Source organism: Lepisosteus oculatus, chromosome 10 (assembly GCF_040954835.1).
Source record: "Lepisosteus oculatus isolate fLepOcu1 chromosome 10, fLepOcu1.hap2, whole genome shotgun sequence".
NCBI classification, from domain to species: domain Eukaryota; kingdom Metazoa; phylum Chordata; class Actinopteri; order Semionotiformes; family Lepisosteidae; genus Lepisosteus; species Lepisosteus oculatus.
In genome coordinates, this window is record NC_090705.1 from 4,165,105 (window position 1) to 4,177,811 (window position 12,707).

At 38.5% G+C, this 12,707-nt stretch overlaps 1 protein-coding gene across 8 annotated transcripts in view; it reads right to left on the reverse strand.

Annotated features, from left to right (window-relative positions):
- The window catches only part of LOC102695544 (cytoplasmic dynein 1 intermediate chain 1), an 80,898-nt gene that overhangs the window by 13,180 nt on the left and 55,011 nt on the right, over positions 1-12,707 (reverse strand). For all 8 annotated transcript variants that reach the window (XM_015357913.2, XM_069194753.1, XM_006636025.3 and 5 more), the window contains 4 exons: positions 6,866-7,012; positions 6,356-6,469; positions 5,702-5,835; positions 5,080-5,224 (listed from right to left, as the gene is read on the reverse strand). In XM_015357913.2, the coding sequence (XP_015213399.2) occupies positions 5,080-5,224; positions 5,702-5,835; positions 6,356-6,469; positions 6,866-7,012 (540 nt within the window). The remainder of the gene's footprint in view (positions 1-5,079; positions 5,225-5,701; positions 5,836-6,355; positions 6,470-6,865; positions 7,013-12,707) is intronic.

The window sequence follows — 12,707 nt, forward strand, 5'->3', positions numbered from 1 at the left end:
TTCATTATTTCATAAAAGAAACCAAAAAAGTCACTAATTCTAGTTCATCACAATTTCCTTTTTTCCCCCATTTGCTCTCGGACAAAGGAAAGTTAGGTTGGATAACAAAATTATTCATTGTATTTACAGAGCAATGTTCATCCCAGAGCGCATCACACAAAAGAGGGGACTCACTCCGTCACCCTCTGAAGTGCAGAATTCAGGGTATTAATTATTTTCTTTATGAAGTATCTCACAAAGAAACATAAATTCCCTCTTTTTAGTACTGTGCTTTTTAAAACTGTAAAAAAATACACTCTGGCTGTTGTCTTATTCATGGTTTGCCTCTGTGACTTCAAACTGTCTAACTAAATTCAACAATTGCTTATGAAATAAATGTTTATGAAAGAAGCCTGTACATATTTGTCAAAAAGTAATTGTTAGTCTGATTGGGAATGCTACAAATGAATGCAAGTGTATGTATAGGTTTCTGTTGGCCCTGATACAGAGAGCTGCAGGAAAAATATTTTTGAAAACAAATAGACTTTCTTTTTGCAACGCTTACTGAATGGAATCAAATTTGTAATCATACACAGAAGCTACTGTATTATTCAGATTGTATTTTCTTTTAAATTTTAATACAAGCTGATACACTTTTCCAATAGCTTTCATAAATTTTATGTAATGCATAACAAATGTAACTCGTTGCGATCTCTTTCTGCAAAACCTGGCACATTCAGAACCTTTGACTGTGTCAAAAAATAAACATTAACTGGATAATGTTTGAAAACTAAGCTCGTGCATTTAGAGTGACTTTCAATTTCACACCAAACTCAATATTTTTATAGCCGCAACGTTTTGCAGAGTTTTAAATGACGTTTTATGCGTGTCGGGGTTTCGGCAAATGGAAGGAACTTTGTCATTAAAAAAATACATGTATAAACTTTCCAAACTTGAGGAACGGTGGGCAAATGTCAACATCTGGCACGCAATGAGACAACATCAAATAAGCAGAAGTCAATCAGAGAAGGTGTGTGCTGCACTGCAAGCCATGTCTGCAGATACAGGGAAGATTACATTCTTGTGGTTTCATTCTTAGGAAGCAAATTCTTTTTGGGTGAGTATGAAAATGAAGCCGAGCACTACTGAGCTGATAGTTTGTTAGGGGGTTTACGACTCTGTGCCTAAATCGGGACAGTGGGACACAGAAGACACCTTGCTGTTACACACAATGTATGCCACTTGGCAATGCTTCAAAGATGCATGATAACTATGCCAGGGATTCCCAATCCAGTTCCTGGAAGCCGACACATCGGCTTCTTGTCCCAGCTGAGCACCCAGTTACACAATGGAACCCTTAACTGACTTAATAATAGGATGAATTTGAGCTGTTTTACTGTTTTCAGCTCTAAATCATGTTGACGTTTGCCTTTTAACTCTTGCATTTCCTAAGCAGAATACAATTCCAGACTTCTGAATTTTGAAAAAGAGAAAAGTTGCAAATGTTCCAGTCAAGCAATTTGTTAGCTCAATTAAAGATTCAATTAGGTCACTGAGCTGAGCTGGAATGAAAACAAGCAGGTGTGTGGTTTTACCGGAGCCAGGATTGGGAATTCCTGGCAAGTATTACTGACAGTCAGTCTAAGATTTTACTCAATCCTTCTGTCAAGCCTGAGCATCCTTTATTTCAGGTTAAAGAAGACAACCTTGAGAAGTCATCTTCTGGTATTAATGTACTCTTTGCCCAGGTAATCCAAAATGCATTAGAACACCCTGACAAATTCAATAATGAAGTAGAACCGAGAAATAGAAACGAATAGGAGAAAGAGTTATGGTTTGGTTAGTGTGTCTTCACACATTTTACAATATTTTATTTTAATCATTCTAGCATTCCACAAAGAAAAATTATATTGATCGTAAATAATGAATTGAAGTCCATAAAAAATGAGGGTCACATTTGCATATTGAGGGTCATATATTCTTCTATGCAAAATGCATTAGGAATTTGTCTTCGCATACCCCAGCTTGCTCTCCATGAGACACACAGACAGGGAGAGAAGCTGGGGGTCAGAGCGCAGGGTCAGCCATTTATACAGCTAACATACGGTAACATGCATCTTCAAAGTCAGAGGGCTCTAAACACAATGGTCATTGACCTCCACAAGCTGGAAGATGGTGAGAAACTGGGACCGCAGGTGCCCTTTAAAGAATTTGCTCTGTACAAGGCTTTTGCTGACCTCCACCCTAACATAACAGTGTGACTTTTTATGTGTTTTTACAGTAGCAGAACATATTATCTTATCATTAAATAAATCCATCCATCCATTTTGTAACTGTTTTAGCCAATAAAGGGTCACAGGGGAGCTGGAGCCTATCCTGGCAAGCCATGGGCACAAGGCAGGATACACCCTGAAAAGGATGCCAGTCCATCACAGGGCACACACAGCCATGCACACTCTCACACCAGGGCCACACAGGGACAACATACAGTACTGTACAGATACAGCAGCACCCCAGGAATTGTCACGTAATCCCTCCTCTTAAGGGCGCTCCGACCCGACCCTTTCATATTTTAGTTTATTACGTGCACCTGCCCCCTGTTTAGTCCGACACTATTTCGGCCTGGCGCTCTGGCTATTCCTGGCTCAGCACTCTGAGATGGACGCCTGGAAGCCCACCTACCAGCGGGTCCAGGAGAGACCCGACGGCACAGGCTTCACCACGGCGTCCTGACCGTCTGAGTCCGGGGCTCGGAGCGGCTGGCCTCGTTACCCTGGTTTTATTCCCTGTCCTTGTTCCGGATCCCGTTCCGGATTTTAACCTTGTTTGTCTCGTCTTGGATGGATTAACCGGTTATGGACTGTCTGAACTTTTTTGCCATCGCCACGCCCTCCGAGCACCGGATCACCGTAGTCACTCCCCCGTCTGTCAACCTGTCCTGATCCTCTTCGTCTCCTCCCCTGATGTCCTTCTCCACTTACTTCTGGATTATACAATCTGCATAGGGTCCTGAACTATGCTTTATGGGAGCCTGGACAAGAATTGAACCCAGATTCCAGAGCTGCCAGGCAGCAACGCTAGCCACTACGCCACCTTGCCACCCCAATCCACAAATCATTGTTAGATGTTTTTGTGTTGCTTTTTCATGGGGGATATTAATAAATCAAGACGCCACGGTCTACATAGTGAAATGCACAATGAATGATTTACGTTCCATGTGTTCAAATAATGTATTTATTCCCATTCACGTTAATAGCCTTGTAAAATTTCACAAAAATGCCTCTCATTGTACTGTAGGAAAACATTTTAAGTTGTGTATGAAAACAAATGACAAGAAACTGTTGCCTCTATATCTTGTTCGCTTTTACTCTGTTGTCAGTTCACAGGAATCAAAGGCTCTGTGAATCAAAGGTCCCTGGCTATAGAATACAGACTGTCAGCGCACACAATTTTTTCATTATCAGAGCAATACAAAAGAAGTTGTAAATAATAACATGTAAAGGTATGTTCCTCTCTTCTTGCATGATACAAAAAAGAAGTCTAAATTAATTTAAACTCACAAATATGACAAAAACAGAAACACTATTTTTGATTAGCATACGCTTGTGCCACTCCCACAAAATGGATAGAAAAGCTTGTGTCCAACCTCTCAGTATGCGTCATTTTGAAAATCAGGCTAACTTTCACCAAGTGTCCCAATTCAGTTTAATGGAGTGATAAGAGACAGATATCCAGCAGATTAAACATACTCCATTCATCGGTTTTCTTACAGATACCTTGCAGTCAGGTTTAATGTTTTGGGTGATACTTATAAAATGTAGTTTAATTCAATTCAAGTGTGTTTATTCCTTGCCATGAGTGCAAGGACAGTATCGTTCTAATCGTCATCTTGAAAGAAAACAAGATTGTGCTTTCTGTCGCGACCTCCGGCTAGATCCACCCTAACAAACCCACAGTTGTTTTTTTTTCTTCAGTGGAAGAGAGCCAGACCTCTGTCTCCAGGGGTAAAGGGCAAAAACAGAGAGTGGTGTCTGTACAAGCTCCCCCGCCCTCCTCTCAGTGTGGTTTGAGCCTCTGACAAGAACTCAGCCCTCCTTCCTTCCTCTATCACTGGATACAGCTCATAAATAGCAGCCCAACCACACACATTTATACAAATGCAAAGTCACGGTGTACAGTATGTATTCTTCGTCAGCTGGTTTCTAACCAGGGATTGGTGATTTATATTCTTCAGTATAGGAGACGCCGCACCTTGTTCAATACACGCTCCAAACTATTACTCAGTGCTTCTTTCTCATGGGAGCAAATGACTGTGTTTTTTAATCATTCACCCATACAGAGATTAGACATAAGTACATTTTAAAGACACCCACAAGCTATGTTTAATGTGACAAAAAGAGCTGACAAAGCCTGAAAAGCAGGAACACTTTCTGTTAATGTCATAAAGGAACTTTTACCAGAACCGTATCCTGATAAGGCTCTGCAGGACAAGCAGGTGCAAGTGACAGATGACCAAGAGTGAGACAGTCATACTGCATATACAGTATATCACTGTACCTGTATTTATAAAACAGTGTGGGAGGGTATGTGCAATACAGAGATTATTCTTTACAATGTCATGACAAACCAGTTCATTGTGGCACAGATAAATAATCTCCTTTGATGCTTCAGTAACAAAGGGTACAAGCTTTACATATAGTATGCTGTAATACAGGTAATAATCCTGAACTGTTTTCATTGTTAAAATAATATAGTTCATAAAGAAATATAGAGGATTAATAACAAATCTGAATTTGTCAAATGACTAGTTCTCCAAGTTTGTTATCGATAGTATGGATTTCAAAATAAGAAAAGTAGAAAATTAATACAGTAGTTTGATCACCAGTCTTTTAATAGTGCCAGATAAAATAAACTGAGGTATATTTTAGGAAATAACTTATTTCATTAGGCAACTTAGAGGACTATTCAGCCACATCTGCCACAAGTGTCTTTGGTTTTCAGATGCAGCAAACCTGATAGATCTTGATGAGGTTACCATGTGCATTTTTTTAACTCTTTACTTTTAAATATCAGCGATATTACCTCAGCTGCTTCTCTTACCTTTGTGGTCCAAAGCTTGACGGTCCAGTCAAAGGATGACGTTACGAAGAGGTGTGAGAAATCAATTGGGCCAACCGCATTGTGACAACTGATGCCAGTCACAGGGCCCTGGTGACCTTCGAACATCTCCCCAATGCCAGCCTTACTGAAAACAAAAAAGGCAAACAAGCTGGTCCTTTTTCAGCTGTAAAAAAGACATTGTATCCCATCGCCATTTTTTACCCTGTATATACAGTGTGGCAGTTTTTAATCAATAAAGATTTGGTTTAATATACAGATGTCTGCTTCTGTAATGTGAGTTACAGGGAGACAACCAGGAATGTGCAAGTGTTAAACCTAATGCAACTTATTTTGCATTATTTTTATTATTTGTTTCAAACAGGCTCCTACCGACTTGCATACTGTACCTCACTAAGACAAAACACAACACAACTACTCACAGTGGGTTAGCTGAAAAAAACAAGTTGTGATACTTTTTAATATGTATCTACAACTGTCTGCTCATTTTTTAAGAGCAAGAGAATACTGCATTGCTTTATCATACCCACCATCCCGAATGTTTGTTTAAGTGCCATTTGGAGTATGCAGCAGACTCTCGGTCTACCTGGTGTGTGCCACTCACCTGCCATGTCGAGAAGCAGTATAAACTGTGCCCTCTTCACTCCCCACTACAAAGTTGTTCACATCTCCTGTTGGAAAGGCCATGCCAGTCACCGCCACGGGCTTAGACTTGTTGTACACCAGCTCCATGCTTTCCTGATAACATTTACACCCCAAAAAACAATCAATGCTTTTGAGCTGTACCCACACCTTTAAGACAGCTGAAACAAACGCCTTGCCAAGACCCTCTTCTACATTTGCTCATTTTGTGCATTCTGCCTGAATCTTGGGTATTATGTTATGTATCCTTAGTTTGATGTTTGTCACACTAAAAAAGGAAAAAGATCTATCCTTCAGTTCTTTTACCTTGCCAGGCGTCGTGTCTGCTGATACAGTGCCCCCCTGTTACTTTACAATAAAGCACAGTTCCCACAGCATCTCATACAACGTAAAAGTCAAGACTTTTAGTAATACCACAAAAGCACATTAAACTAATCATACTCTTCTAAATTACACAAATTGCATATAATCATTGCAAAATAAGAGTAGTGTGAAGATGTGGGTAGATTTTCTTAGAGATTATGTAACATTAAAAAAGATCTCTTTATTCTAATCATGTAAGGTAAAACAAAAAAAAATTGTTGCCAAACCTACAAAATGGAGATGAATAACTAACCTGGGGCTGTGAGAGCATGTCCAGGCTCCAGGAACACATCTTACCATCTGTGGAAACTGTGATCAGATTGTTGGCGTTCTGGGTTCCCACCACATTCACACAATACACTGGGTGCTTGGGAAGTAAACACAAAATCACATCCAAACGTGTTCTGATACAGCATACACATATTCAGTCTCTCACATTCATCTGACTTGCTAAGAACTTCCAAATAACATTTCCTGAAATGCAGAACTCAAACTGAGCCCTGGATAAATAGTTACTTCTATTATTCATTATGTGATCATATTAGCAAGTAACGGTTCTTGTATACGCAATATAGCAAAGCACAGTCTTGCAGATAGTCTTTCATTGTTATAGCTATGGGAATAAAAGCAAACAGTTGCACATACGGTATTCTATAAGGTTGCAAAAGCACATAATTGCAGACATGCACATCTAATTTAGCGTAGTTTCTGCAGTGGTATGTGTGCCCATTATCAATGAAGAATGAGTCTTCTGTTCTCTTACAGTGTGAGCAGCAGCTGACAAGGGTGTTCTCTGCACTGGGGTCCTCCTGTGACTGCGATTATCCCACAGCACTATCTGCCCAGAGTAAGTGCCCCCAACCACCAGGTTGGGATGAAATCGCGCAAACCCGACAGACATTACTGATGACTGCAATGAGAGAAAAAGGGGAATGCACAGTCTGAGAAAGAGACAGAGATAATTGCTACGCCTCCTACTTCAATTCAGATTACTGGGTGATTACAAAGCTTTGGTAAACTAAGAAATGTTGTTTTTTTATCATTTCAGTGTCTTCTTGTCTTTTTTATTTATTTTATTATACTATAGTTCACACATCCTTTTATGATTTTATTTTTTTAATGTTCAGGATATCCCTCACCACCCTTTGATTATATACAGTACCAATCTAACTCAGATACAGCTTGGAGTATCTATCTTTGAGAAGTGTCCTTTCTCCTTTCCTTTCTCCTTGTGTTTCCTCTTCCCCCTCAAAGTTATGGAAGTAACGATTGTTTCTTTACTTTAACTTGTCCGATTTGAGGGAGGGTATTAAAGAGGAATTAATATGTGGGTGGGATTGTTAGTTAACCAGTCACGTTCACAAAATGAACCTGAAACGGTTAGAAAATATTAATTTAATATAAGCAAATATTGTAGCAAATATTGTAGAAACTGCAATAGAAATTCAACATTAATTAGTTAAGTGGAATCCAAGTAAAAAATATGAAACAGGAAACACCGGATTTGAAGAAGCTGCTTATGAAAAATACTTAGATGGACACATTGTCTATGTCTTCTTTGATCAGGGGTCTGCAAAGTACATCACAGGCGCCATTAGTGTAACGCAAGATGATTTTGATTGGCACACGCCAAGAAATAGTATAATTAACTGTGAAGAAACTATGTAGAAATAACACTACATGCCATGCTTGACTGCTTTATCAATCTATTAGCTAATGACGTTACCCAACGAAGGCTCTTTGACACAGAAAGCAAAATTATTCTATCGGTTTGTTTAGCACATAATTTTAACTAGGCCAGCCTTCCACTTTGATTGGCATGATTTGATTGGCACAACAGGAGAATAAACAGCAAAGATGTTTGTTAATCATTTTTAGGAAAGAGTAACTGACATAACAAAAAAATATTTTGTGACAACTGACACTGTTATGGTCAGAAACCAGAAGGATTGTGCAAAGATCATTAAGGATCGAACTGGCCACCCAGTGGTAAATTTGTATTGTATTATTCTTCAAGAAAATCTTTGTGCCAAGGTTTCGAATTTTGAGCTCAATAACGTGAAGACCGCAGTGGTGAATTTTCTTGCTGCTGGATTTGCCTTGATACACAGAGGGTTTCAAACTGCTTGAGAAGATGGACAGTCCATATAAGGACATTCTGTCAATGTTTGCTGGCTAAGCAGTAGAATGGTTTTAGCATTTTGTGGATTGTTTTGCAATCAAGACATTTTTGTCAGAAAAAGATCAAGTGGATGTTTCTTACGTCAACTCACATCTTAAATGAACTCTACTATCGCCTGCAGGGTGCAAACCAAACTCCCATCAGTCATTTTGAAAAATGGAAGGCATTTCTTGTGAAACTTATAATTTTGGGGTGGACATGGATACCCCAATTTTCTGTTCTTCAAGAAATTTCAAAACACTGCACAAACAGTGTTGCTGAGATTGTAATGAACATCCAAGAATGCACATCAGACTTTTCTGTCAGATTTTAGGATTTCCAGCATTTTGGCCCAACGTTTTCCTATCAAACCAGACAATGCTGTTACTAGGGATGTGTATTTGACAGTGTTTCACTGAATGGGTGTCAAAGATTTCAAAACGCAGCTCACTGAATTACAATGATCAGACATATGGGCTTCAAAGTTTGGTGATCTGTGATGCCCCAGGATACCAATATAGATCACAGGGTCCCTATCGTGACATGTCAGAATTCCCCGACTGTAAAATCTGACTATTTGAAGATTCGCTGCTCTCAATATTTGGATCTAAATACTTCTGTGAAAAGATATTTTAACATTTAAAATCAGCAAAGGAAAGGATCACCCTAAATGGTAAGATCTGAATATTAATTCATGAGACTGCTAAAGTGTATGTAAGACTATTACTGGTGTTAAACAATTATCTTGGCGTGTCACTTTCAAGAGGTTACCAAATCCCTGTTTTATACCATATAAACAAACTATAAAAATGGCACACTGGATAGTAGATATCTAGTCAAAAACACAATTGACAATCAAAGGACAGACACCGCCGATATAGTCTCACAGCCAGGCAGCTATGAGGAGTCACTGCTGAGCAGCAAGGATGCAGTGCCAATCTAAGCCAATCCCAGCAACAGCCAGACGATGCTGCAGCCTGGATTCAAGTATACAGCTTTAAGGCTGTGGAACACATCCTACTTCAGTAGTGGCTTTGTCAAATTAATTAATTTTGAAGTGCTCTGTATGTGAAAACTGAAATATAATGTAAAAGTAAAAAACTGTCAACACAATATTATTCACGGTGTAATCATTATATAGTTGGTATTATGTACTAAACTGTCCTTTGTAACTGTGTCAAACACAGAAGTAACTGGGAGTGATCAGAGAGCGTTTTTATTCCTTCCATTCTTGGCCATAAAACTCTGATCCCCTGCAGAAAGGCAGAAAGGATGGCACATTAATCCACAACACCATCTGCTGCCAAGCCATGATCCCAACAATTCATTTTTAAAGTGACTGGAAAACAAACCAGAGCGAAAGAAAACATGCTTCTTTCTTTTCTTTGCTTCTGAAAATACGACTTCTAAAACGAGTACAAAACAGCCTCAGATGTCTGGTGGTTTAAAGGATTCTCAAAATAAACTAAACTCTGGGTTAAAAATAAAGTCTTGTGTTAGTGATCAAAAAATCATGGAGAAGTTTATTTATGTGTTACATATAGAAATCTGGTTTAGGTTTTAATGTGTTGAGCGATAAAAGTCCACCAGTATAATGTCAGCAAAAAATATGGAAAAGATGTTTGATGGTCAAACCAAAAATATTCAGAAATGAATGACTGATTACCCAGAACAAAATCACTAAAAGCTTCTAATATGACAACTTGTGAGGGGAAATATGGAAAGACTGTGGTATTGGACAGAATACATATCATAGAATATAGATTAAATTATACTTCCAACGCAGTAGGAGGTAATTATCCTATTATTAAATGAATTAGATTGTCATTGTTTTAGGTATGTTTTAATGTTTAAAAACATTACCTACAGAAGATGAAAATATACTGTATTTAAAGGTTTAGTGTTATTTAAAAAAAAGAAAGCATGTTATACTTGAGCTTAACTTTAAATCAAAATCTGCTTTCAAAACATTTTGTGAAAATAAAAGTACGCCCTGGCAGCTGTTAGTAATGGAAGATAATCCAGTCACATTTATTTTAACTTCAGAGGTGCCTTCACCCATGTAACTTCACTTCTACACAAGTTAAATTCTTTGCTATAACGCAACACATATTTTGACAAGCAACTCGATTTCAAGTTTTGCACCTCAAACCAGCTGCTGCCGTTACTAAACGTCCAGAGCTCTCGCGTCTCTCCCCTGCAGCACTCAGAACTGGGAGTTTTCCCAGCAGGTGAAACTAGACAATGCCGCTTACATTTCAGTGGCCTGACCTAACAGCAAAGCAAGCCAGGGTGGAAACATACACTCAAAAACAGATGGGTGGCAAGTTCTATATAAAATCCAACTTTGGGATGGGACATCCACAACTATTAGAATTATGTTCGTTTCTTAGAATAGCAAATACACATATAGTGTATTTTATATTCATATGTTTTGAAGTAGCATTTCTTGAGTTTTGCATACAATTGTAAACCGTAATGTTGCTTTTAGTGTTGACGGTTGTTGGTATATGGTTTTTGTTTATCAATCTTTGTTAGAAAAATTAAATACAAATGTTATTCACAAAAAAGGCCTCTAGTCTTCCTACAATGTATAGACACAGACTTGATCTACCAGATTTTTACCAGTCTTTCTTCGCTTCTTTTTTTAGTTTCTGTAAGTGGTGGGCATACTTGTCTTTGGTTGTGCACAACATCTACTGTTCTTACTCTTTGCTTGTTTTGGTTAAACAGAAATAGACCTCACATGAGGTTTAAAAGGGAGAAGACAGCTCTGGGTTCCTCTGGTGCCATACTGTACACCTCTCACAACGGCGTACAGTATATCTTAATCGAATCTGTACTGCAAACTTTGTTTGGGGTGATGCACTGACAATAAGTATACAGTAGCAATGTCTCTGTCACATTTCAGATTTTTCAAATCTAATTTCTGCAGCAGGAGTGATGGCACCCGAGCATCGTCCTCTTGGAAGCTGAGACTGTGCTGCCTTGTGAATTAACATGCCTTTCACGGGGCTCTGTGCCAAATTCAGCCCTGAAGACTTTGAAGTAAAGCACCTCTTTATATGGTGTGATGGTCCTCATGCAAACCTTGTTGTTGGCCACTGTTACGCTAAGCTTGCTTTCCTGCTGACAGTCTACCACGATGCACTGCCCGTTTACTGTGACTGGTGCTCTGATCACTACTGCTCCACCAGAGCGGAGTAAATACATCTCTGATTAATGAAGATAGAATGCTGATGAAATTAAGTGTAAGGCAAGTGTAAGTCCTGAAAATGTCAAGTTCTATGTTTTGAAATAACCGCAGCCTCAAGATTACACCATATACTGTAACCACAATAGTAACCGTGTGGGTAATGGAAAAGAACATGGCAACTGTAATCAGGGGGAGACCTTATTTTAAGTCTTTTATATCTACATAAACTATTGCTAATAATTATAGCAATCACCATCGCCATAAGAATAAGAAAAAGGAGATTATGTTAGTCAAAAAGTAACACAATATTACTTTTTGCCATTTTGTACAATGTCCATTGTAAGAAATGTTAACCATGTTCTCAGGACACACAAACCACTTTTCTTTGAGAAATTCTGCAGTTGTGTGTTTTATGATATTTTTTCAAGCAGATCTTCCCAAATGTTTTGAGGACAGCCACATGAAAGCAAGACGCAGAAAGACAGACTAACGACTGCTTTACAGAAAGCTTACTGGCACTGCTGCACCAGTTAAACTAATCTGGCCTACTACAGCCTGTGCGAGAAAGCCACAAAGCGTTTTTACGACTGCCATTGAAACAGAATTTACAGTGTGCTCACCACCCCCAAAAAACAGGCAACAAACACTTGCTTTCTTTTTTTGAAAGGTTTATATGTGCACAGAACGTTTAATGACTATAACCTTAGTAATGTCTTAAATTTATATTAAGACTTCATAGCTGAAATAAAAAAATACTGTGTTCTTTCATATCAGAAGTAAGAAAATCACAAAAAGTGATAAAAATACTCTGGTCATATACTGAAAAAGAAAGAGAAAGGAGTGTGTTATTTTAATATGATCAAAATAAACCGTTACATGGAAGAAAATAATCTCAAATTCAATGTTTTCAGAGCATCTTGGTGTCACTTGAGATTCCTCAGGCTAACATTGATAATGTGAGCCAGAGAAACAGCCAGTCCTCCTTTTGATTTCACAGCTCTTTAAATACAAGCTCCGATGACACGATAGCCTCCAGCTGAAGCAAGCTACTGGAGTTCGATAATTCAGTCCCTAAGGCATCTTTTCAGACTTTTGCCAAAATAAAATTAGGTTACTTGCAGTATTAAAATAGATTGGCTGTGACTCAAAATTCTGTGGTAAATGCAAAAGTATAACAGGAGGTAATTCAGTCAAATCTATGTTTTAAGAGCCCTACTGTAAGTGAATTTTTTTTTTACCATTTACTAC